A 20,368-nucleotide genomic window follows, 5' to 3' on the forward strand; every position below is an offset into this window, starting at 1 on the left:
ACGAAGTCCAAGTCGGAGCTTTTGCCGTAGTTGCAGCATCGGATGGATGGATGCAGATGGCCGCGCCGGCGGATGCACGGTCATGACGCGACGTTGGACGGTTCTGACTACCTACCCAAGGCAGATATGATTTTGTACAGGTAACTAACTCGAGTGGTATATCCTTATGTAGCTCCCACCCAGAGATCCTTTGGAGTAACAGCCTGTTCCGTCTACCTGCATGCCCATGCCCCATGACGCTGCTACGGCCGACCTCTACTCAAATATCCATTCGCGCACTTCGCAACACGTGCCAGGTCTCATCAAGGTCCCCACTTGCGGGCTGGAGCTCTCCAACTCGACAAGCGACTGCTGGCCATCTGCTGTTGTTGGGCTCGCGCCTGGCCAATCAGGCAATGGGATTCAAGGTGGCGTCATCTGCGCCGGGAAACGGTGCTACTGCCCCTCCATCTAACTCAAGGTTCGAAAAGCCCCTCCTCTCCTTCGGGGAGGGTAGGGTAGCTAGTAAGTAGTGCTACTAGCTACCCTACCCCATCTCAGTGCAGTAGCGGCGATCGAATTGAATTCTAGGTCTGCTGCTTGGGTGTATCCCGTTCACTAATTCTCCAACAAACCCACCAAAAATAAAAACAGCCTGCTCCAGAACAAGCAGTCTGCAGCAGTCAAGATTCCGTCCCTCCGCACAGCACAGATCGCCCGGCACCTATCCTCGTCTGCATCACCGACGAGCTCTGCAAAGATGGCGTCTCAGTTCACCGTCCGCAAGGTTGCGGCTCCCAACACCCTCGAGCACCGTGTCTATATCGAGAAGGATGGCGTCCCCGTCTCGCCCTTCCATGATATCCCCCTCTACGCCAACGCAGAGCAGACCATCCTGAACATGGTTGTTGAGATCCCCCGCTGGACCAACGCCAAACTCGAGGTGCGTACCCGAATCGAAAGCTCTTGAGACTTAGAGCCTGCTTTTACCCCTTCGAGGAACCACTCACTCATGCGATAAAAAAAATTACCAATTCGACGTCACAGATCTCCAAGGACGAGCTCCTCAACCCCATCAAGCAGGACATCAAGAAGGGCAAGCTCCGCTACGTCCGCAACTGCTTCCCCCACAAGGGATACCTCTGGAACTACGGTGCCTTCCCCCAGGTAAGAAGACATCGGGAAATGTTGACGCGTCTGTTGGGACAGAAGCACTTTGCAGCTCAACGATCCTAGGATTCCTTGCTGACCGTTTATGCCTCGCGCTCCGCGACAGACTTGGGAGGACCCCAACGCTGTCCACCCTGAGACCAAGGCCAAGGGTGACAACGACCCTCTCGACGTTTGCGAGATTGGCGAGCTTGTCGGCTACACCGGTCAGGTGAAGCAGGTCAAGGTTCTTGGCGTCATGGCTCTTCTTGACGAGGAGGAGACCGACTGGAAGGTCATTGTTATTGACGTGAACGACCCGCTGGCTTCGAAGCTCAACGACGTTGAGGATGTTGAGCGCCACCTGCCCGGACTTCTCCGTGCCACCAATGAGTGGTTCCGTATCTACAAGATCCCCGACGGAAAGCCCGAGAACCAGTTCGCATTCACCGGCGAGTGCAAGAACAAGAAGTAAGACCGAAGCCTTGTCCTCAACTGGTGTTCTTTTGTGAAAACACACATGCTAACATTGCTTGTCTTTTTCTCTTTTTGCAGGTACGCCATGGATGTGATCAGGGAATGTGCCGAGGCCTGGGAGAAGCTCATCACGGGCAAGACCCAGCCTGGTGACGTCTCCACCACCAACCTGTCGGTCTCGCAGTCGCCTAGCCGCGTTGCTGCCGAGCAGCTCCCTCCTCTGCCTCCCCATGAGGAGCTTGCCCCAGCCAAGATCGATGCCTCGATCGACAAGTGGTTCTTCATCAGCGGCGCCTCTGCTTAGGTCATATGAAATCAAGAGACGAACGATCAGGATATGGCATGTTGATGATCGACGCGATAGAAAAATAAAATAAGCATCAATATCTTTTTTTTTCCTAAATTGTGATGGGAGCCGTCGCATCCAGGTACGCTCAAGGATTAGATCGGGTCCCTGCATTATGTAGTTCATTCTCTTGGGCAAAAACACGCCACAGCATCCCCCACAAGTCGAGCATGATTCGATCGGTGTGTCTTGACACTTTATGCTCGTATCTTGGTTGTGTTTTTACAAGGTGTTGTACAGATGTCGATTGAGGGCGTAGGCAAGCAGCTGTAAAACTCCCCGAGGCTCGAGACTCGCGCGTGATGGTTTATTCAGAAGATGTATTGGGTATCGTGTTTATGATATCGTAATCAGCTCGAGAGCGAGTCTGCCTTTTCGAGTTGTCGTACATGGCGGTTGACTTCTTCGAGAACTCCCTTGATGCCCAGCTTTTGGCAGTCGAGGTCCATTTGGGTGCCGTCCTCTGGATAGCAGTTGCCAGGTCAGTGAATACGTTCGGGAGGCCTCTTAAAGGCGGCGGGAGGACAACGTACTAAACTTGACCTGCAGTTTTGGCGGCTGCGTCGAAGTCTTTGGTAGCAGGCTGGTTTTGATGTTCATGCCAGAGGCGCGTGCATTGGGTGGCAGGTAGGCCAGGAAAAGGCGCGCCGCCCTTGCGCTGGTGGCGAAGGGGTTGAACTGGGTTGTCACCTCTGTGACGAAACGATTCATTTTTTATATCTTTTATTTCCTGTCTCTTCCTTTCTTTTTGTTAGGTGGGTTGGATGATTGGCGATGGGACGATCAACTAACACTTTTAGCACTACATATGTCGTTGGAAATCTCAAAGAATCGCAGAGTGGATACCACCATATTCCTCCGTTAAGCGACCTGTACCTGTTATGGGGCATTCAAGGTAGTAATGGTGCAACCTGATTTGCCAGATTAGACGGGTTGGACCCACCGTCTGAAGTACGGGCAGAAGGTTTGAGCCACATTGATCAAACGAAGTACAAGAGGACAATGACATACTCCGTCCCGACGTCACTGGCAGGCCATAAATATCTGGGAGGAGAATAGCGCTTCTGCCAAAAGCAAGCAAACCAACAAACAAAATACCATATTCAACAACCCCAGAAATCTCTACCCAGAACATCAGACGACCCAATACCGAAAATCGCAGAAAATAGACTACGTTGCACCATCATAGAAAGCGGGGTGGTGGCGGTAGAAAAAAAAATCATGTCGCTGCGGACGCTCCAGGAACGTCTCGTGCAGCTGCAGGAGACGACCTCGCAAATACGGACCCTGATCGATCGACTGGGCAGCCTTAAACTGCAGCCAGGCTCCGTGCCGCTCGGGGACGACTCCGACAGCCATTACGATGACGGCAACGTGGTCACTGAGCTGGGCGTCGAGATCACCCAGGGCCTCCGGGAGACTGAGGAGGACTTGGACCTCCTCCGCGAGGAGGTAGCAGACCTTAAGCCCGGCCGCGATGGCAGCGAGGCTCAGAAGGACAGGAACCGCCTGCGCGAGTCGGCCGACAGGTTGGGTGCCGAACTGAAGCGGTATGTGATCTTGCCAGTCTCCGGAAGGTCGCCATTGTCACAGTTTCGTTTTGCGATACTAACTTCCTTGGTCTATCTCAACACAGCTGCCGAATTTGTTTCCGCAAAGCGCAGCTCTCAGCCCGTCAACGCTTAGCCGCAGCCCAACGAGCCGAGCGGGCCATGCTCGTGGCATCATATGCTGCTCCGCCGCCTCAGAGCCGCTCCGACGCATCGTCTCCGGTCCTGCAGCAACAGGGAGGGCAACAGCAGCAGCCGCCGCCGCCGCCACGACGACGACACCACCAGCAAAGATCAACCGTCGGCAATGACCCGCAGGACCAAGTCGTCGGCGCCGCGCACAACGTGACCTCGTCCCTCCGCCGCACCCACGACCTGATGGCTGCGGAGCTGGCACGGTCCGCATACGCGGCACAGGCGCTGGCAGAGAGCACGGCTGCCATGCGAGAGCTCGACCAGCGGTACTCTGGGCTCGACGGCATGCTCGCGGCGTCGAGGGACCTGCTGGGCACGCTGCTCAGGTCGCAAAAGTCGGACACGTGGTACCTCCAGACGGCGCTCTACATGCTGCTGGCGACGGCCGCCTGGCTCGTCTTTCGGAGGCTTCTCTACGGACCCATGTGGTGGTTCGTCTGGCTCCCGCTAAGGCTGCTCGGCATAGGAGTCGGTGGCGGTGCGTCTCTCGTCAGCAAGGGTATGAGCGGCTCCGGAGCGAGCATAGAGGTTGCGGGCACGGCTGGGAGCGCGACCGTAGTCGACATGGGGGGCGCGGCAAGTGTGCCGACCGCTCGTGTGGGAGCGGCGGAGAAGGCTGGTCGGAAAGAGGCTTCAGATCCAGAGTCGGAATTTGAAAAGGTTGGTAAGGTTATTGACGAGGCTAAGGCCGACGCCGATGAGACGACCATCGAAAGTGCCAAAGGCCAAGACGTCTACCATGAGTCCGAGGGGAACCCCAAGAAGCGCATGTGGCAGGAGCCAGAGGAGGCAGCAAAGCAAGCGGCTTCTTTTGCTGGCGATGAGGATAAGTCAGGCGAGAGGGTGAAGGATGAGTTATAGTTTTAGACAATCAACAGCGGGAAATGATAACGAATACAATTCGGCAACTCTACATAGGTACATTATTATGAAGCAAACAAGCTACGCGATGGAAAGAGCAGATAACAAGGAATCGACAACGCTTTATGTGATATCTAACTCTCTCTCTGTCTGTGATCTAGATAGCTTTATATGCTAGCTGAAACGGCCCTGTAAATGCAATGAATATTTTCAATTCCAACCCACTTTTCTTCTGTATGTCCCGGGGTAATTTTCAAAATCCAAATCCAAAAACACAGCCCGCCCGCAGAACCCACGCTTCCAAAATGCATTCTTCAAAAAAGACAAGGAGAAAACCAACGCCGATGGGACGTTGATCAAACGGTAAGAGAAAAAAAGTCCCAAGGTTTCATCGATCAAAAATACTGAGGTTTGGTTTGTTTTTTGTTACTTTTTTATCGTGCTTGTAACGGCATCGCGGAAGACTGGGCAAAAGAGTGTAACGAATGTTTGGGATTCCCGTGCCAAACACTCGAGCTATCGTGACCAAAAAAAAAATTTAAAAAAAAAATTGTGTTGTTCAGTTCTTGTTGAGCATTGACGACGCGACAGCCATACCGGCAAACAGCATCATGAAGCGTGGCAACATGGGCTTTTCGCCGGTTCCGTCCAGTGCTTCGGCTTCCTTGCCTTGCTTCTCCTCTCGCCCACGCTCCAGCTCGGCAAAAGCAGCTGATTTGGCCCGGCCCCTGTGCGACTTGTGCGGCCGCTTCGGGGTGGCTCGAACGATGGTAGCGGTGGCGATGCTCTTGGTGCGTTTCCGAATGTATGGTCGACGAGGCGACTTGGTCGTCGGCGTCACGGGGCTCTCTGGATGAGGCGGCGTGGTGACGCCCTCGGGGAAGAACTTTTGTGCGACAAGGCCTGGGGCGGTCTGCGGTCGCGAGCTCGACCCACTGACCCGGAATCTCTCACTGTCAAGCCAGTGCTGGCCGCCAGAGAAGGCGCTCTTGAGGGCCCCAAAGGGCCCCGACCGCCTGCTCCCTGCCTCGTGGAGTCCCAAAACGCCTGCAGTAGGGATGGATTTGCGGCGTGTCGGACTCGACGGGCGCGCGGTTGGCTGGTGGTCCGACATGATGGCGGAAACGTCCACCTCAGACTTGATGGTATCGACAGAGTCGCGCTGGCTAGCGCTAACGTAGTCCTCCCATGACGACACGCTGTTCCTGGTGATCAGGATAGGGCTCGGCCGCTCGATTGTGCGCCTGGATCGAGCCGGCTGTAGCTCGAGCAAACTGTCTCCAAGACTGGTCGATGGGCAATAATTCGTCAGCAGAGTAGGCGGTTGGGCGACCGACTTCTCAGCGAATGCACTGTCGAATACGTTCCCTTCGGGCTCTTGAGCTGCTGGGGTAGGAGCGACAATAGTTCCAGCGCTTCGTGGAGGCTCCACGTCTGGAACCGATATTTGTGAGGCGATAAAAGATGATGCCAGTTCTGCCACAGCCTGCGTCGGGGTACCCGAAGCTGAGGGATGGAACTCGGTCAGTGCTTGATCTTCGTCAAAGCCGAACGATGTCTCGCTCCGAGAGAATCCATCCGCATTCCTCAGAACAACAGTGTCCGGCTCTGGCGTTCCATTTGCTGGCACGACTGCCACCTCGTGCGCCATAGGTATCTGTGGGGTTGACCCAGTTGGCGTCTTCTCTTCCTCTTCCGTCTCGCTAGGTGGGTAGCTGAAGTGGCCATCTTCTTCAGCCTTGTCAGATTCAAAGGACAATGGTATCCTGGGACAGGTCACGGGAGTCGATTTTGAGAATGGCGGTGTCATCAGGAAACTGTCGCGAGGCGAGGGCCCTTCTCCATGGCTGAGCCCAGGAGTTGACGGGATAGACTCGTCGTCACGGCTCAGGCTTGCACGTTTGCTCGATCCCTCAGAAACCTCGACATCTGCACAATCGGCCTTTTCCTCAAGGGCGTGGTCGTCAAACTTCCCTGCGGACTGGGAACCTAGCTGCGTCACAGAGGCCTGAGCAGAGTCGACACAATCAAGTTCGACCATGTCGCCAGCCACCGAATCTTGAGCATCGCTCATCAATGATGACTCCTGTGTAAACACGTAATCCTCGGCAGCTGACAACTCCGTCCCGCCACACTCGGATCGGTCAGATTCTTCCGACAAAATCTCAGGCACCGTTCCCGCATGCTCCGACGCGGTGCCGTCAGAACCCGAAAAGGCATGGCCCCTGAATAGATCAGGGTCGATGACGTGCACCGGTTGCACGTTGACCTTTTTGAGCACCGCAGGAGATGACTCCGAGGCTTGACTGGAGAGAGTAGACTCGCTGTTTTGGCGGGAACGGCTCTGGATAAACTTGTCGGGAACCAACGGAAAGAGTCGGTAGGCCGGGGTATCTCGAGAGGCTGGCATGATGAAGGTCTTCTTCCTCCTGAGCGGTATCGGCGATTGCTGCATCGGCGTCGCGGCCCGTGATTCCTCTGGACTCTTGGATAGTGGAAACCTTCTTATCGAGTCTTGGGTGGCTGTAGAGTTTTCTCTGTAGTCTAGCTGTGTGTCTTCATCTTGGTTTTGTGGCGATACTGATGTGGTTGGCGTCAAATCCTCATCATTGTCCTCAGGCAGGCCTTCCAAAGAGCATGTGTCTTCGAGCAGCATGTCGAGGTCTTGACGGATCCGTGATTCCAAAGCTTGGACTAGATAGTCTTTCTCAGCCTGTATGCTAACCGGGTTACTTGCCGTGCTAGAAGGCTTCTTGCTGGACCCTTGTTGTGCACTGATTTCCCTATCTAATATGAGATGGCCCCTCTTGTATGCTGCAATGTGTATGGATGCCCCAGGGGCGCGGAGCACGTCTGTAATACCAGTGTGGACACGGTCAAGAATGGCCTCGACAGTCCGCTGCGAGTGGGACTTGGTGTTGTCGAGGGTTACCCTTGCCGGTCTGGAGATCTTCCAGCCTTGGGCACCCGTTAATTCTAATATCCTTAATTCAAAGTCGTTTGTGCGAGAGACTTGCTCGTCGGCCAAGTCTCGGAGCCTGAGAAGTTCTGTTTGTACATCACGAAGAAAGGCATAGCAATCCTCGCCATCTTGCTGTCTAAACATTGAAAGCTTGGAGCGAATGCCGCGGTGCATGTGTTCATACACAGGGCCAAGGTTGTTGGCAATCCTTAGCTCAAGACTCAACGCGTTCTCCTCGAAATGTTGGCAATCAACAGGGCCTTCCAACCACTCGCAGGACTCATGCTCGAGCTCAAATGAGCGCTTCTTGGCGCTGATGGCCGAGTTCACCGCCTCGAATGAGTCCCATAACAACCTCTCGCTTTGGGCGAGGTTGAGCGGTGAATCCTGGGCACTCTTCAACCGTAAGCTCCGAGTCCACTCGCGCTGGGTACGCCGGTGTGTGGTGAAGCTTCGGAACGAAAGCTCAATGCTGTAGCCGGGGATGAACTCGAAAGACTGTGTCGATTCGATAAACCTAGACTGCGGTATACACCCAAGCGTGAGGGCGTCGTATGGGCTTAGTGATGATGCAGATAACCTTTTTGACAGCCGGTCCGAGGCTGGTTCTTGCGTCCACTTGAACTCCTTATCGTGTCGCCTGAAGAAAAGACCGACGACGTAGTGGGTGGACAGGATGATCTCATTGGCCAGCTCATCAGTGACGGGAGCCCGCTGGTAGGACTTGAAGGTTTCCTCTGCCCAGACAGCACCAGACCGGATGATGGTGTAGGTGAATTCATATCGCAGGGCGCTCGGTGCTTGACCGAATCGACGATGCAAAAGAGCGTCCGAATCTCTTCGGGTTATAAACTCTTTGCTGCAGTGCTCGACACGGCGAAGCAAGCCCTGACACAGTCGGTTCGAAGGGCGGAGAGCCTGTGAGCTAGCATAAACTCTTGTGTAGGCCGGCTTGTCGGCGATGGTGATTTGGACCTTTACCGCCAAAGGAGGGCGGCCTTGGAGCGCCTCCTCCACGATTGGAGACAGGGAGGCTGCCGGAGCCATGACGAATTGAGGCTCATGAGGAGCCGACTCGGTAGTGGTGGTGGTGGTGGTGGTAGTTGTGGTTGTATTCTTTTTGGAGATGATGGTTCGATATATGCTCAGGTGTTTACGCGTAGGTGGTGCGACCTGCACAGTGGAATCGACATGTCCTCTGCTGACACCGCTAGTGTTGCTGTTGTTGTAAGGCTGCTGGACAGCGGAAGCAGTAGCTGTCGGGCTGGGTTCTCTTCCTTTCGGCCGTCGTCGCTTAAAAGCGTTCCAGCCCATCCTGAAGCAGGAACAGTGGGGTCCGCCCCAGTCCTCGGCGGGTATTTTCTTCTTTTTTCTTTTTTTTTTTCTCCCTCACTCAGTGCGGAGTGTTTGACACGCGCGGTGGTCACTGCTCGTGTGCCTGACCGGGATGTTCACAAACCAGCACAGGGGTTTGGACGCGTTGTCTCAGTGGGTGTGTTTCGCCGCCACACGGTCGCCCAGCCAGGGCAGGGCAGGTTTTACCAGTTACCAGTTTACAGTAGCACTGGTAGGAGGCTGGATTGACGGTGGGGGAAAATGAGTTTGTTTTCTTTGCCGGATCGGGTTAGGTTTTGTTGGAGGTTTGCCGACAAATACCAGTAAGTAGGTATTATGTAGTCGTATGGTTATGGTGAAATGAATCAGGTCAATCGATCGTCGATGACAAAATCTCATATGCTGAGGAATGCCATCTTGCTGTCTTTCCTTGTATCCCCCAAGGTAAAAACGAATCACAGCAACGGCCAGTAGAAACAATGCCAAGCTGATTGATCCATTGTTAGGAATGAAATAAAAGACACAAAAACAAAAGAAGATGAGGGAAGAACCCATGAAGGGATCAACCTACATATGTACCTACAATTGCTGTATGGTTGGTTGGTTGGTATGCACTCATCGGAGGCTGCCTTAGCCTCTTCTTCTTGCCTCTCCACCGACCGACCTTGACCGACCCGAGAAATATTGGCACGCACCGGCCATTGGTCATCCTTGGACTCACCGTCTCCAACAAACGGCTGGTTGCCCATCGGGTGCGGTGCACATCACATGCATCGAAGGGGAGACCTTAGAGAAGAAAAAAACCAAGCATGCGACCAAAACTTGTTGTCGTGGACCTTGGGCAAATCTGATTTGCTGGGGTCCCAGTTGTCGATGTGGTCCCGGTGGGAACAAATCACACCACAACACGCTTCCCCCGAGCCCGCAAATTACTTCGTCATGCCATGACAACCGATATGACAGCCAACCAGGAGTGGCCAGGCATTTGCTGCCCGTACTTTCACGCTCAGGTTAAAATGCCAATACCCCAGATGATTCCGCATCTAGGTAGGCATGTAATTATAACGTTTACGTTGGGCAAGTAGCAAAAAAAAAGGGGCCCAAGGGATCTCTTTTCTCCTACACGGATTTTCTTCTCAGATGCCAATATTGGACATAAACAAGACATGTCTCGAAAATTCGAGAATTCTAGAGGGTAAAAAGAAGCAAGCCATGACGGGCCGTCCGCTCTATCGTATCACGGATGGCTGTCCGGGCGCCGTAAAGAAGACCCTTAAAACAAAAGAAAGGACTTAGATCTAGAAAAGAAGTAAGACGTCAGTGGAGCTCAACCTCTCCGACGGGCTGTTGCCTTCAATAGCAGTCAACTTTCAACTAGGTAGACTAAATCCAGGGGGTCAACTAGCTCCTGATCTCCCATAGGCGGATCTTTCCTTTGTCGTTTCCAACGGCAATCAGATCGCTCTGCATCCCAAACGCCACCGCCGTGATCCTGCCAAACGGCGTCTCTGATGTAGGCCAGTTGCGGTACAGCGTGCAGCTCGGGATGTGTGCCAGTCTGAGCGCATCCTTCTTGTGGATACTGCCGAAAGCCAGCAGCTGGGCGTCGGGAGAAAAAGTGACCACAGATATCGCCGTTGTCAACGACTCAAATGCGCGGGTCGGCTCTGGGGTCTCCTTGACCGTCACCTCATCCTCCTGGCCGACTCCAGGTCTCAGAACGAGGTCGTCTCTGTCATATACCTGCAGGATACCGACGTTGGAGCCGACGGCCACCCAGCGGTCCTCTCCCAGCTCACTTGGCCCATCCCGGCCACCGAGAGCAAGTACCGTTCCACCTGTAGAACCAGAATCCCTCCAGATACCGACGAACCTCTTCGCCTCGAGGTTCCACTCTCCAACTTGGCCGTCTCTCCCCAATATAGTCATGCCCTCGCCTGTCCTCCACCAGCAAAAGTCTGCAATTCCATGACGTCCATCCATCCGCGCTTGAGCAATCCATTGCATGGTGCCGACACGCATAATATTGAGCAAGCCACCCCCTTTCTTGTCCGTTCCTACTATAGCCATGTAGCGCCCACACGGGCTCAACTTGAAGCGCTCCACCGACTTCTGTTCTAGGCGATGGCCATGTATCCTGCTGACCTTGGTCACCTGTCCTGTCGATATGTTCCAAGAATGAAAGAAACGCCGTCTACCTGCAAAGACGATTTGCTCGCCCGAAGGTGAAAGAAACTCGGCCTTCCTGATTGGAGTGTTTTGCACCTGTACCGACGTTAGGAGTGGGTTCGGAGTAGGGTGCGCAGCTGGCGATATGTGATGAAGATGAAGCATTGAGGATGTGCTGGATGATAGGAGAACGGGGTGTTGCGGGTGGAAAGAGAGGGACTCGACGGGCCCCTTGTGGACGTCTGGTATGTCGCGCGTCTTTTGGATGTTGATAGTCTCTGGTCGCAACTTCCTCCTCTTCCGCGAGCCGCCGTCCGTAAGAGCGCTGACGTCCCGTAGAAACTCCTCCAGAGGCATGGCAGTGCCGAAATCTTCATCATCCGAGCCGCTACCGCTGTCGGAGCCCGAGGATGCTGACGACCTACGTCGCCGCTTTGGCTCCCTTGCGGCTGCATCCTTCACCCACGAGGGCTGCGGGTTCAACCGGAGATACTGCTGGCGCAGCCTCCTGGAGTACTCCGCGCCACTCACAATATCCTCCCCTTCCGTCAAACGCAGCTTCCGCAGCCTGCTGGCACCAGCAAGCGAAATGGACAGCTTTTCGTCGTCGCTGTCCTCCCACGCCGGCACATCGTTTCCGGCTGTCGGGTCACTCGACTTATTGCCAGAAGGAGTGATCGCGAGCTGTTGGCTCCCTGTGACAGGCTCCTTCTCAGTAGCAAAGAAGAACAGGGCCGAGTCGTCAATGGCTTCATTGCCAGTGGCTTTTAACGACTGATCCTGCGCCAATTGCAAGTCCTTGGAGCCGGTCTGAGCGGGAAGAAAGTCGTCGTCTTCAAACAGACGTGATCTGAAAGTGGTAGTGTCGCCGAGGACAAGGCGCTCGAGCTCCTCCTCGTCCGAGTCCTTATCGCGAACCTGAAAGTTCACCTCTGACCCGCCGTTGTCGTCATCGAAGCTGGCAAACTCGTCGTTTGAGAAGTCATCATCGTCGGAGGATTCGAAATTGTTGCGGTTTTTGGGACCCATCTCGTCTGTTAGGTATAATGGCTCGCCGCTGTCACTTTGCGAAAGAACAGGAATGTGTCTACGTACTTGAGTATGGGCCAATGCGGCCTGTGGTTGTGTGGGGCAATACTTTTTTTTCTTGTTTGCGTTATCGATAAAAAACAATATGTTCACTTGTAGGTGGGGCACCCCGCCGTCTGGTTATAGATAGGGGTTGTTGTAGAACAAATTGAATGCAGGGTTAGGCAGGTACCTAGGTACCTAGGTACAGAAGGTCTCTTAAGTCGGTTTGCGAATGTAGTGCACCTGAGGTAAGGGAGGTAAATAAGCTGTGTTTGTATTTCGATTTGTATTGGAAAGCAAATAGAGAAACTTGGCGGGAGAGCGTGCGCAAGTAAATTACAAACGGGCTATCCGTGCCAGCTCAGGCTCCAACTTGCCTACCTCGTCGCTCACCGACTGGTGACTTCTCAGCGTCAATACGGCAGCCTTCTGGGCGACATCAATGAGATTTTCCACCTTTGCTCCGCGAGCCAGTCCCGCAATTAGTGTTCCGCAGAAGGTATCGCCGACTCCGTTCACTGAAACCACGTCTTGCACGTCCTCGGCGGCCGGGAACAGGCGCATGTACACGGCGCCAACATGAGGGTGGTCTCCCGTAGCCCTGACTAGGATATAAGGATCTGCCTCGATCGATCGAACTCGGGCGTCGTCGGGTGAAAGAAGCATGGACAGAAGCACGCCCTTGTCGCCGAGCTTAGTTAGGAGGGAGGGTATATAGGGAAGGAGGTGAATTATCTACGAGAAAGACAACATGGTCAGTCATATTATATGTTCGGAGATTCGTGGTAGCGGTTAACATGCGCTCCCTTTTTACCTGTTGTGGTACTCCAGTGTCTGTAAGAGCAGTTGATGTGAGACGGACGAAGCGATCGCGTGCTCCCCTCATGCCCAGGGCATCGATCATACTGAACCAACTGAGGTCGTCAAAGTAGCCATGCTCCTTGGCCGCGTTATACATGGCTGCCAGTTCATGGATGTTGGGTGTAGCTAGATCCACGAGAGGGGACGGATGCAGTAGCCCGTCGTGGTTGCTTCTCGCCGCGGAGCTCAATCGAGGGAACAGCCGGGCAGACTTCGCCACGGACACCGGCTCAAAGGCGATCTTGGCTCCATGTTGGCGCCCAGATCGTATCCATCCCTCATGGATATCGGTCTCACTCCAGTTACCGTCTACAACCAGCCATGAGGGACGTGAAGCAGCGATAGCCGAGTCCCAGTACTTTTGGAATGAATGGCTAGTAAGTATTCCCATGTCGGCCATGGCGAGAACAAGGTTTTTGTCGGCGCCGTTGACTGCCACATATTGTGCCGTGCGTGCCGAGGGGTATTCTGGTCCCAGTTGTCGGATGCACGATGTGTCCATCCCAGAGGATTCTAGCTTTGAAAGAACAGTTGCTCCGGCGCTGCCAGACCTCGTTTAGTTTACGAAATGCGCGCGGCCATGTTTAATATCGGATGCACTCACAAGTCGTCTCCAACCAAGCTACACAACCGCACCTTCACATTGCGATCAACTCGATGAGCAGCCAGAGCAACGTTGTGTCCGACGCCTCCAACTGTCTGTGTGACAATCGAGGGATTTGATGTCTGCATTGCAGGCGAGGTCTGGGATGCTGAACCAGGAACAAAATCACAGCTCAGATCGAGGGCGATTGATCCAGCCACTAACACGTCAACTTTGGAATGCGTCTAAAGACATCAGCCATACGTCCGACCTGCAGATAGGCCCCGAGACATATCAAGATGGCTGGCCCCGGAACTCTGCAACTAACCTCTACCTTTTCGGCAGTTTTTTGACCGGCTTTTGGATCTACTTGAGTTTTTACAGTGTTGCTTGTGGGAAAGCTGTCAGAAGAACGGATTAGAGAAGGAACCAGCACGCATTTACACCAGGATGTGTATTGGCTTGCTAGCTATAGCTCACATTTTAGTCGCTGAAGAACCCCCTGAGAGCTTCGACAGCTCAACAGAGATTTTCGTGGCCCTTTCGACGTTTGACTTAATCAAGGCCACATTCGCAGGCACACTTCGGCCATCCGTCAGTTTCCGGATCTGGCCGAGTATGAAGGGGGTGTTTTGGGATCCCGTAAAGCCCTGCTCTGCAGCGTCCGAGACTGCCTGCTTGATCACGGCATCCATCTCCTCTCGCGGAATTTGATGCTGTTCAGGGATGGGGCTTGCAAACAAAATTCCGGTCTCTATGCCCAGTTCCTCCTGCGCGAGGATAATGGCTGCCGCTTCCGCCTCCGTGTTGATGACAGACGGGCTCTTGATGCCGCTCTCCCGCGCCCAGAAAGCCGGAAAGTCAACCTTTCCGGTGCGGCCTTCGGCAAAGGTGGAGACGAGCACGCCCTGCGTTTCCAGGTACTCGAGAGTTGTAGGGATGTCAAGGAAGCCTTTGCTGCCGCTGCAAATCACCGCCACGCGCGTTCTACCTAGCTCGGTCAGGTCGGCCGAGATGTCCATTGTCGACTCCCAGCCACGGTGGACTCCGCCGAGACCACCAGTGCCGAAGACCTTAATACCCGCCAGCCTTGCGAGAAGCATTGTCCCAGCAATGGTAGTTCCTCCGTGAATCTGTCGCCCAGTCATGCCCTGAGAGAAGATAATTAACCTGCCATGTTAACGACGGTCCATACGAGACACTTTTGTGGCGGCTTGTAAGCCTAGGTGGGACGAGGCGGGGCACCTACCAACCCAGCCAGGTATGCAAGATCTCGCCGGGAGACTTTGTTGGCGCCCTCTGATATCATGCGTTCTACCTCGGCATCTGTCAGGCCGACTGTAGGCACGCCAGCCAAGACTCCAATGACGGCAGGAGTGCCTCCGTTTTGGCGGACGATATCCTCTAGCCCGAGCTCGCTACGTGCAACTGCTCCATGGGTGTATATCGTAGACTCTAAGGCCACCACGGGCCGGTTCGATTCCAATGCATCCCGAACCTCGTCGGAGATCTTGAGGATCCCACCCAGACCGCTGCTGTGGTCATGAATTCTGCTGCTCAACAGTCTTGTCTGGAACGGACGTCGACGACAGAGTTGGGGCCTACTGCAGCATCTGGTTGCAGCCGCCAGTCGTGTTCGTGATGTAGCCCACATGTCTCTGTAAAGCGATGCCAAGCTCGATTGGCGGACCTAGACAGACTTGGTCCTTTGATTGAGCAAATGTACCACTGGTGATGAGCAGCAGTGCTGTCAATTTGCGACTATCAACCGAGCCTCGTTCTGAACCTAGGTAGCAACGTGACTCGAATGATTTGCACATTTGAGATTGGATCCATGTTTTAGCGATGATTTGCGGGTCCCACATCCACATTAAGGTGGTGGAAACCAACATGGCTATCGCTGTTTTGCGCTAGGGCAGGTACCATCGCGCTGGAACTGACAGCGACTGGGGTCGGGAGAGTGCCTATGGTCGGTTGCCGTAGTATTCACTCAGCTGCGGTCCAACTTGTACTTACATACAGCTTGCTTCCCATGAACCCAAACCTCATTTGCATACAAAGTAATTAATATTTCGACATACCTGGAACTACCAACCGAAGCAGGCGAGTGTTTTCTTGGTGGAAACGAGCCGTGCCGAGAATCCGGTTGGCCATAATGGGTGCAAGGGATTTCAGGGGTCTTGGTCGTCTGAAACCTCAATCTGCGACGTCACCAAGGACGATAAAAAGAGATATTAAGGGCAGCAGCATGTTAGCCAAGATGCTGACATCCACCCCACGCCGTCTTTTCCCGCCAATGTGCATGAGGGAAGCCTTTTTTCAATCCTTCCAAGGCTGGAAGAAAAGGATTCTTTTTGACGGAAAGGCGGCCCACTGGACCACCTTAGCTTTATGAGGTACAATACTTCAACGAGTGTCGGTTATCGAGACATCCGGGGGATAGATGCCATCCGTCTAAGGTACCGCATACATAAGGGTCCCTACAGAGCACTTGCGAACCCGTCATGACACGCATCTCAGCACGCTTTATCCCTGCTACATTTTATAGGTAGTGAACTCTAATCACATGTACCCTCCCTCCTCGCTTGGGACGGCATGAAATCTTGCACGTCAACGATCTACCTCATCACAGCGTTGCATTTATGGCCCGAAAACTGGTAAATAGCAAGCGAGTCCTTTCCTGGAGAGAGTTTATACATGTGTGGCAAGCACATACTTGCCTCTTTACCAACAGCCAACAGCTAACTCGGATATCGACGTTTGCTATCGGTTTTCGTTTGGAGGAAACAACCCAACTCTGAAAATTACTTTACCTTCTTCCTTTTGGCCAAAGACACACAAAATGCTATATACACATTCATTTTCTTGCTTGGCCGTCCCGGCCTTGTTCGCTTGCCAGGCGTGGGCGCAGCAGACATTTACAATAGCGGGAGGCCAGGTTTACACTCCGGGGATAGTAATATGGAATGCGCCTCAACCAGGGACGCCGCTCGGTGGAGGTACGCACGCAAAGTTCTCTTCTCCTTTTTACATCCACCCATCTATTCCATGTCAAACACTAACGAGTAGAGCGGCCAACAGAGACCCTACATGTGTCTCTGGACGTGACGGCCAACGGGAAGCTCAACCTGCCTCCATACGTCCCCGAGAGCCCGACGCAGATTCACAATATCACCATGTTCCTCTACAGCAGGGACACGGGCCTGAACCTGACTGTCAACAACGGCAGCGCCGAGATACCCGGCAGCGAGCGCCTCATCATGTCGCAGCAGCCCGGGAGCACCGTCAAGCACATCAACTGGCCCTGGCCCGAGTGCCTGGTCGGCGACGGCCAGCCGCGCGGAGCTGACGACCGCCGCGGCACCTACAACATCTCGATCCGGCAAAACTTTCGCCTCAACGGCCAGGAGCACTACACCATCTTCGACGTGCCCATCTCCGTCACGAACCGCATAGAAGGCGGCGGGCGCCTCAGGCCGTCTTGCGAGAGTCTCAACAACCCACTCCTGAGCGAGAGTGAGGTCAACGCGAGGACTGCAAACGACGTCGGGATCCTCTTCGCGCCCGGAGACGCCACGCAGGTTCAATTTATCCCCAGCAAGGACAAGGACAAGGACCTGCCCGACAATGGACTCGGGCCTCCTCGAAGGTCTGGTGCTCAGGGGTTGGGGAGCGGAACCGTCATTGGCTGGGCTGGATGGGCTTTATGGACTGCTTGGGTGGGGGTTATTCTGAGTCTTGTTTTGTAATAAGAGGCGGGTGTCCTATTCATATATTAGCTTCTGTACGTGATACCCCTCTTTCCGTCGAAACAATCATGCAAATGCGACCTAGAACGACGGACTCAATAAAGACATTCGGCCAAATCTCTCGAGTATCGTCCATTTCACGTCTTGCTCCTCTATAGTGACAAAGGGGTTTTTTTTTCTTGCTTATGCTTTTGTTCTTTCGTCATTGAATCACGATAACTGGCCCAACATACACCAAATTAACAAGTCCTCAATAAACTACAAAGAAAAACTCCCGCCATGGTATTTACCTCAGGAATACTTGCTACAGCCTTGTTTCAACCATCGCACGTCTCGTAACGCACCTATTCTACCAGGACCGTGCTCTCCTCTCCATCGGAGGGTTTCGACTTGGCGTCGTAAAACGTGTCGAGGTCCTTGACGACCTGGCGTCCCTGAAAGTTTGTCATGAGGACCGAGGTCTTCTCGCGGAGCCTGTTCTGCCACCACATGGGGTACCCGCGTAGGCCGCCGAGCGTGTTGCCCATGCCCGGGGCGATGACCTCACCGCTCTCGCCCGACAGGACCTGGCGGACGATGGCCTCGGCGACGGTCTCGGGCTCCAACGGAGGGAGCATGAAGGGCTGGGTGGCGTTGTAGCCGGTGAATAGGGCCGTTTTGGTGAAGCCTGGGTACACGATGACGGTGCGGACGCGCGGCGCCTTGTACCTGACCTTGAGCTCGGTGGACAGGGCCTCGTGCAGGGCCATGACGGCGGCTTTGGATCCGGCGTAGTCGGCCATCTCGGGCGACGTGATCCAAGCAGCGTAAGAGCTGACATTGACCACCATGCCGTGGTTCTTCTTGACCATGTCGGGCAGGAACTCCTTGACGGTCCAGAAGGGAGCCAAGGCGTTCACGTCAAAGGTAAAGCGGATGTCGCGCTCCGTGGAGTTGAGGATGCTCTTGCCGCGAGCCACGCCTGCGTTGTTGATCAGGATGGTCGGGTTGCCGACCCGGGCCCGGATCTCATCGGCAACAGCGGCCAATTTGGCAGGTGAGGTCAGGTCGACCTGGAAATAGTATACAGATGACGCTGATCCGGGTTAATTGTGGTATCCTTTAGCGCATGATAACACGGTATCCCGACAAGAGACTCTAGGGGCAGGGGCTAACATAAAAGGGTTGAAAGACTCACTTGCGCTGAAGCTGAGAGGTTGGATATCCAAAACCACCACCTTAATGCCACGCTCGGCCAGGAACTGCACGATGTGGGCACCAATACCCGCAGAACCGCCGGTCACAACCACAATCTCCTTGGACCAGACATACTTGTCACTGATCCAGTTGTTGCTGGACTTTCGAGAAAGGTAGTTGTTGATGGAGCGGAGAAGGCCAAGGTACAGCAGCAGTTTGACGCGCCAAAAGGCCTTGCTGTAGATGGCAGCTATCAACTTGCCCTTCTGGGTGTACTTTCCAGCAAGCACCAAGGGGAGCGTCAGCCACGGGTTAAAAGCCGTCTTGCCAACCAGCTTGGCGATGGGGTCAATATACAAGCCCTCCCGGGGCAGGATCCCGTTGTGCATAGGCATGGTGGGTGACACAGAGAAGGTGGCCAACTATGTCTTTGTCAGCAACTCGAATGGTCGGGATATACGACCACTGACAGATAACTGCTCCAAGAAGATAAGCGCTTGTTGTTTGGGTCGCGTAACACGCGATGTACAACCGACTCCAAAACCTAAGCAAAATAGACAAGAGAATAGTGTAATCGAACTAGGTTCAGGGTAACAGGATGACAACAATGGAAGAAATGGTTGGCAGGTGGGTTTGATGATTGAGAAGAAAGCTGGTATCACATCAAATATCAGATGTCAATCTAGAATATAGATCTGCATCTGTTCAACCAGGCTGGATTGATCCTACAACAGCTACATAAGCAGCTGAGGCACGGAGACGGAATGAAAGTTCAATCTCCCCATACTGAGCCTCCCCAGGATTAATGCCAGCTTCTCCGCACTCTCTCCGCATTTTGACTGGCGCTTGGCATAAGGTACCGAGGTCCAGGAGCACCTCGGCCGGCCAATGCGAGTTCTGATGCAAATTCTATCAGCAAACCAGGAAGGCATTGATGCACATTCCGTTGTTCTGCTGCCGTAGAGAGCGATAGTTTTGTCGGGCGAGGGAATCCTAGCCGAACATTTGCCCTGCACTGGAAGAAAAAGGGACATCAGCTTGGACTTGGCACAGACGGCATCGTTGAGAACGTGCTTTTGGCTTTTGGGACGAATCTGAACCTGAACCTGAACCATAACTGTGCCACATGTGGCGTAATTGTTGTGGCATCGGATCGACTTGCTTGACCTGCTCGCTTTAGGTTACCCTGCATTGCTATTTGTCCCTCCGAGAGAGACTACCAACAGCGAAATAAGGTAAATGTGCTGAACTTAAAATCCTGCCATTTCAGCATTGCCTGTTAATTTTGTTTGAAATTGGCTGGAAACGCGCAACCAAAATAATCATCTGGTCGCAGCAGTCGGGTCGACTTTCCGAGGTTTCTAGAACACTAATAGAAACATGCATTTCGGTGGGCGGTTCTGTGTTGTTCCGGGAGTCCGGAAGACAACCGTCTGAAACCTGCTCCATGAGGTTTATATAGTAATTACATTTTAATAAGTAGAATGGTGGAGATGCTGGGTCACCAGTGAACCTTGATAGTTGGGCGAAACTACCTAGCTCATATTAGTTACCTACCTACCTAATTCTAGACTAGCTTCTATGCTAGACCCAGTGTAGAATTAGATAGATAGTGCAGTCAAGATCGACGGGGTAATTACGGTACAACTCTGCATCCCTTTCATGTCTACTTGCTACCTAAGGTAGGTAGGTAGGTACCTACCTAGGTACTTTACTTAAACTGAGTAGACGAAGAGAAGAAAGAGATTTTTGCTTGTTTCTGACAAGTTGAAACGAGACAATGAGCCCCCCACGGTCTCTATCATAAAGCCAAGAGACGGCACTTGGCATATATGCAATGCAGCATGCCTCCATTACATTTGCTCTTTGCATCCCGTGATGGAATGCTGACTACCAACCTTGCCT

At 53.6% G+C, this 20,368-nt stretch overlaps 10 protein-coding genes across 10 annotated transcripts; 4 read left to right on the forward strand and 6 right to left on the reverse strand.

Annotated features, from left to right (window-relative positions):
- Positions 1 to 226: 226 nt before the first annotated feature.
- On the forward strand, positions 227 to 454 carry MGG_15738 (uncharacterized protein; the record flags this gene model as incomplete). Its single annotated transcript, XM_003714531.1, has 1 exon — positions 227 to 454. One exon carries the CDS (start codon positions 227 to 229, stop codon positions 452 to 454), a length of 228 nt encoding a protein of 75 aa, XP_003714579.1.
- Positions 455 to 739: 285 nt separating this feature from the next.
- MGG_15739 (inorganic pyrophosphatase) lies at positions 740 to 1,909 on the forward strand (the record flags this gene model as incomplete). Its single annotated transcript, XM_003714532.1, has 4 exons — positions 740 to 922; positions 1,027 to 1,146; positions 1,256 to 1,599; positions 1,684 to 1,909. 4 exons carry the CDS (start codon positions 740 to 742, stop codon positions 1,907 to 1,909), a joined length of 873 nt encoding a protein of 290 aa, XP_003714580.1.
- A 17-nt stretch (positions 1,910 to 1,926) lies between these two features.
- Positions 1,927 to 2,788, reverse strand: MGG_01599 (mitochondrial ribosomal protein L44). The gene is made up of 2 exons (XM_003714533.1): positions 2,485 to 2,788; positions 1,927 to 2,414 (listed from the first exon to the last, which is right to left on the reverse strand). The coding sequence occupies exons 1-2, from the start codon at positions 2,660 to 2,662 to the stop codon at positions 2,302 to 2,304; spliced, it is 291 nt and encodes a 96-aa protein (XP_003714581.1). The 5' UTR covers positions 2,663 to 2,788; the 3' UTR covers positions 1,927 to 2,301.
- Positions 2,789 to 2,943: 155 nt separating this feature from the next.
- MGG_01600 (Sec20 domain-containing protein) lies at positions 2,944 to 4,778 on the forward strand. Its single transcript, XM_003714534.1, has 2 exons — positions 2,944 to 3,501; positions 3,588 to 4,778. The coding sequence occupies exons 1-2, from the start codon at positions 3,173 to 3,175 to the stop codon at positions 4,555 to 4,557; spliced, it is 1,299 nt and encodes a 432-aa protein (XP_003714582.1). The 5' UTR covers positions 2,944 to 3,172; the 3' UTR covers positions 4,558 to 4,778.
- A 338-nt stretch (positions 4,779 to 5,116) lies between these two features.
- On the reverse strand, positions 5,117 to 8,833 carry MGG_01601 (uncharacterized protein; the record flags this gene model as incomplete). The annotated part of the gene is made up of 1 exon (XM_003714535.1): positions 5,117 to 8,833. One exon carries the CDS (start codon positions 8,831 to 8,833, stop codon positions 5,117 to 5,119), a length of 3,717 nt encoding a protein of 1,238 aa, XP_003714583.1.
- Positions 8,834 to 9,309: 476 nt separating this feature from the next.
- On the reverse strand, positions 9,310 to 9,603 carry MGG_11179 (uncharacterized protein; the record flags this gene model as incomplete). Its single annotated transcript, XM_003714536.1, has 2 exons — positions 9,310 to 9,341; positions 9,438 to 9,603. The coding sequence occupies 2 exons, from the start codon at positions 9,601 to 9,603 to the stop codon at positions 9,310 to 9,312; spliced, it is 198 nt and encodes a 65-aa protein (XP_003714584.1).
- Positions 9,604 to 9,905: 302 nt separating this feature from the next.
- On the reverse strand, positions 9,906 to 12,127 carry MGG_14800 (uncharacterized protein). Its single transcript, XM_003714537.1, has one exon. It carries the CDS (start codon positions 12,050 to 12,052, stop codon positions 10,256 to 10,258), a length of 1,797 nt encoding a protein of 598 aa, XP_003714585.1. The 5' UTR covers positions 12,053 to 12,127; the 3' UTR covers positions 9,906 to 10,255.
- Positions 12,128 to 12,346: 219 nt separating this feature from the next.
- MGG_14801 (IdgA domain-containing protein) lies at positions 12,347 to 15,692 on the reverse strand (the record flags this gene model as incomplete). Its single annotated transcript, XM_003714538.1, has 8 exons — positions 12,347 to 12,829; positions 12,909 to 13,497; positions 13,560 to 13,654; positions 13,867 to 13,939; positions 14,019 to 14,689; positions 14,788 to 15,073; positions 15,144 to 15,285; positions 15,620 to 15,692. 8 exons carry the CDS (start codon positions 15,690 to 15,692, stop codon positions 12,431 to 12,433), a joined length of 2,328 nt encoding a protein of 775 aa, XP_003714586.1. The 3' UTR covers positions 12,347 to 12,430.
- On the forward strand, positions 15,570 to 17,404 carry MGG_01603 (uncharacterized protein). The gene is made up of 2 exons (XM_003714539.1): positions 15,570 to 16,537; positions 16,620 to 17,404. The coding sequence occupies exons 1-2, from the start codon at positions 16,381 to 16,383 to the stop codon at positions 17,285 to 17,287; spliced, it is 825 nt and encodes a 274-aa protein (XP_003714587.1). The 5' UTR covers positions 15,570 to 16,380; the 3' UTR covers positions 17,288 to 17,404.
- On the reverse strand, positions 17,382 to 19,923 carry MGG_01604 (epidermal retinal dehydrogenase 2). Its single transcript, XM_003714540.1, has 2 exons — positions 18,465 to 19,923; positions 17,382 to 18,362 (listed from the first exon to the last, which is right to left on the reverse strand). Exons 1-2 carry the CDS (start codon positions 18,856 to 18,858, stop codon positions 17,632 to 17,634), a joined length of 1,125 nt encoding a protein of 374 aa, XP_003714588.1. The 5' UTR covers positions 18,859 to 19,923; the 3' UTR covers positions 17,382 to 17,631.
- Between the last annotated feature and the right edge of the window lie 445 nt (positions 19,924 to 20,368).

The sequence above is a fragment of the Pyricularia oryzae genome, chromosome 2, assembly GCF_000002495.2.
Source record: "Pyricularia oryzae 70-15 chromosome 2, whole genome shotgun sequence".
Taxonomy (NCBI): domain Eukaryota; kingdom Fungi; phylum Ascomycota; class Sordariomycetes; order Magnaporthales; family Pyriculariaceae; genus Pyricularia; species Pyricularia oryzae.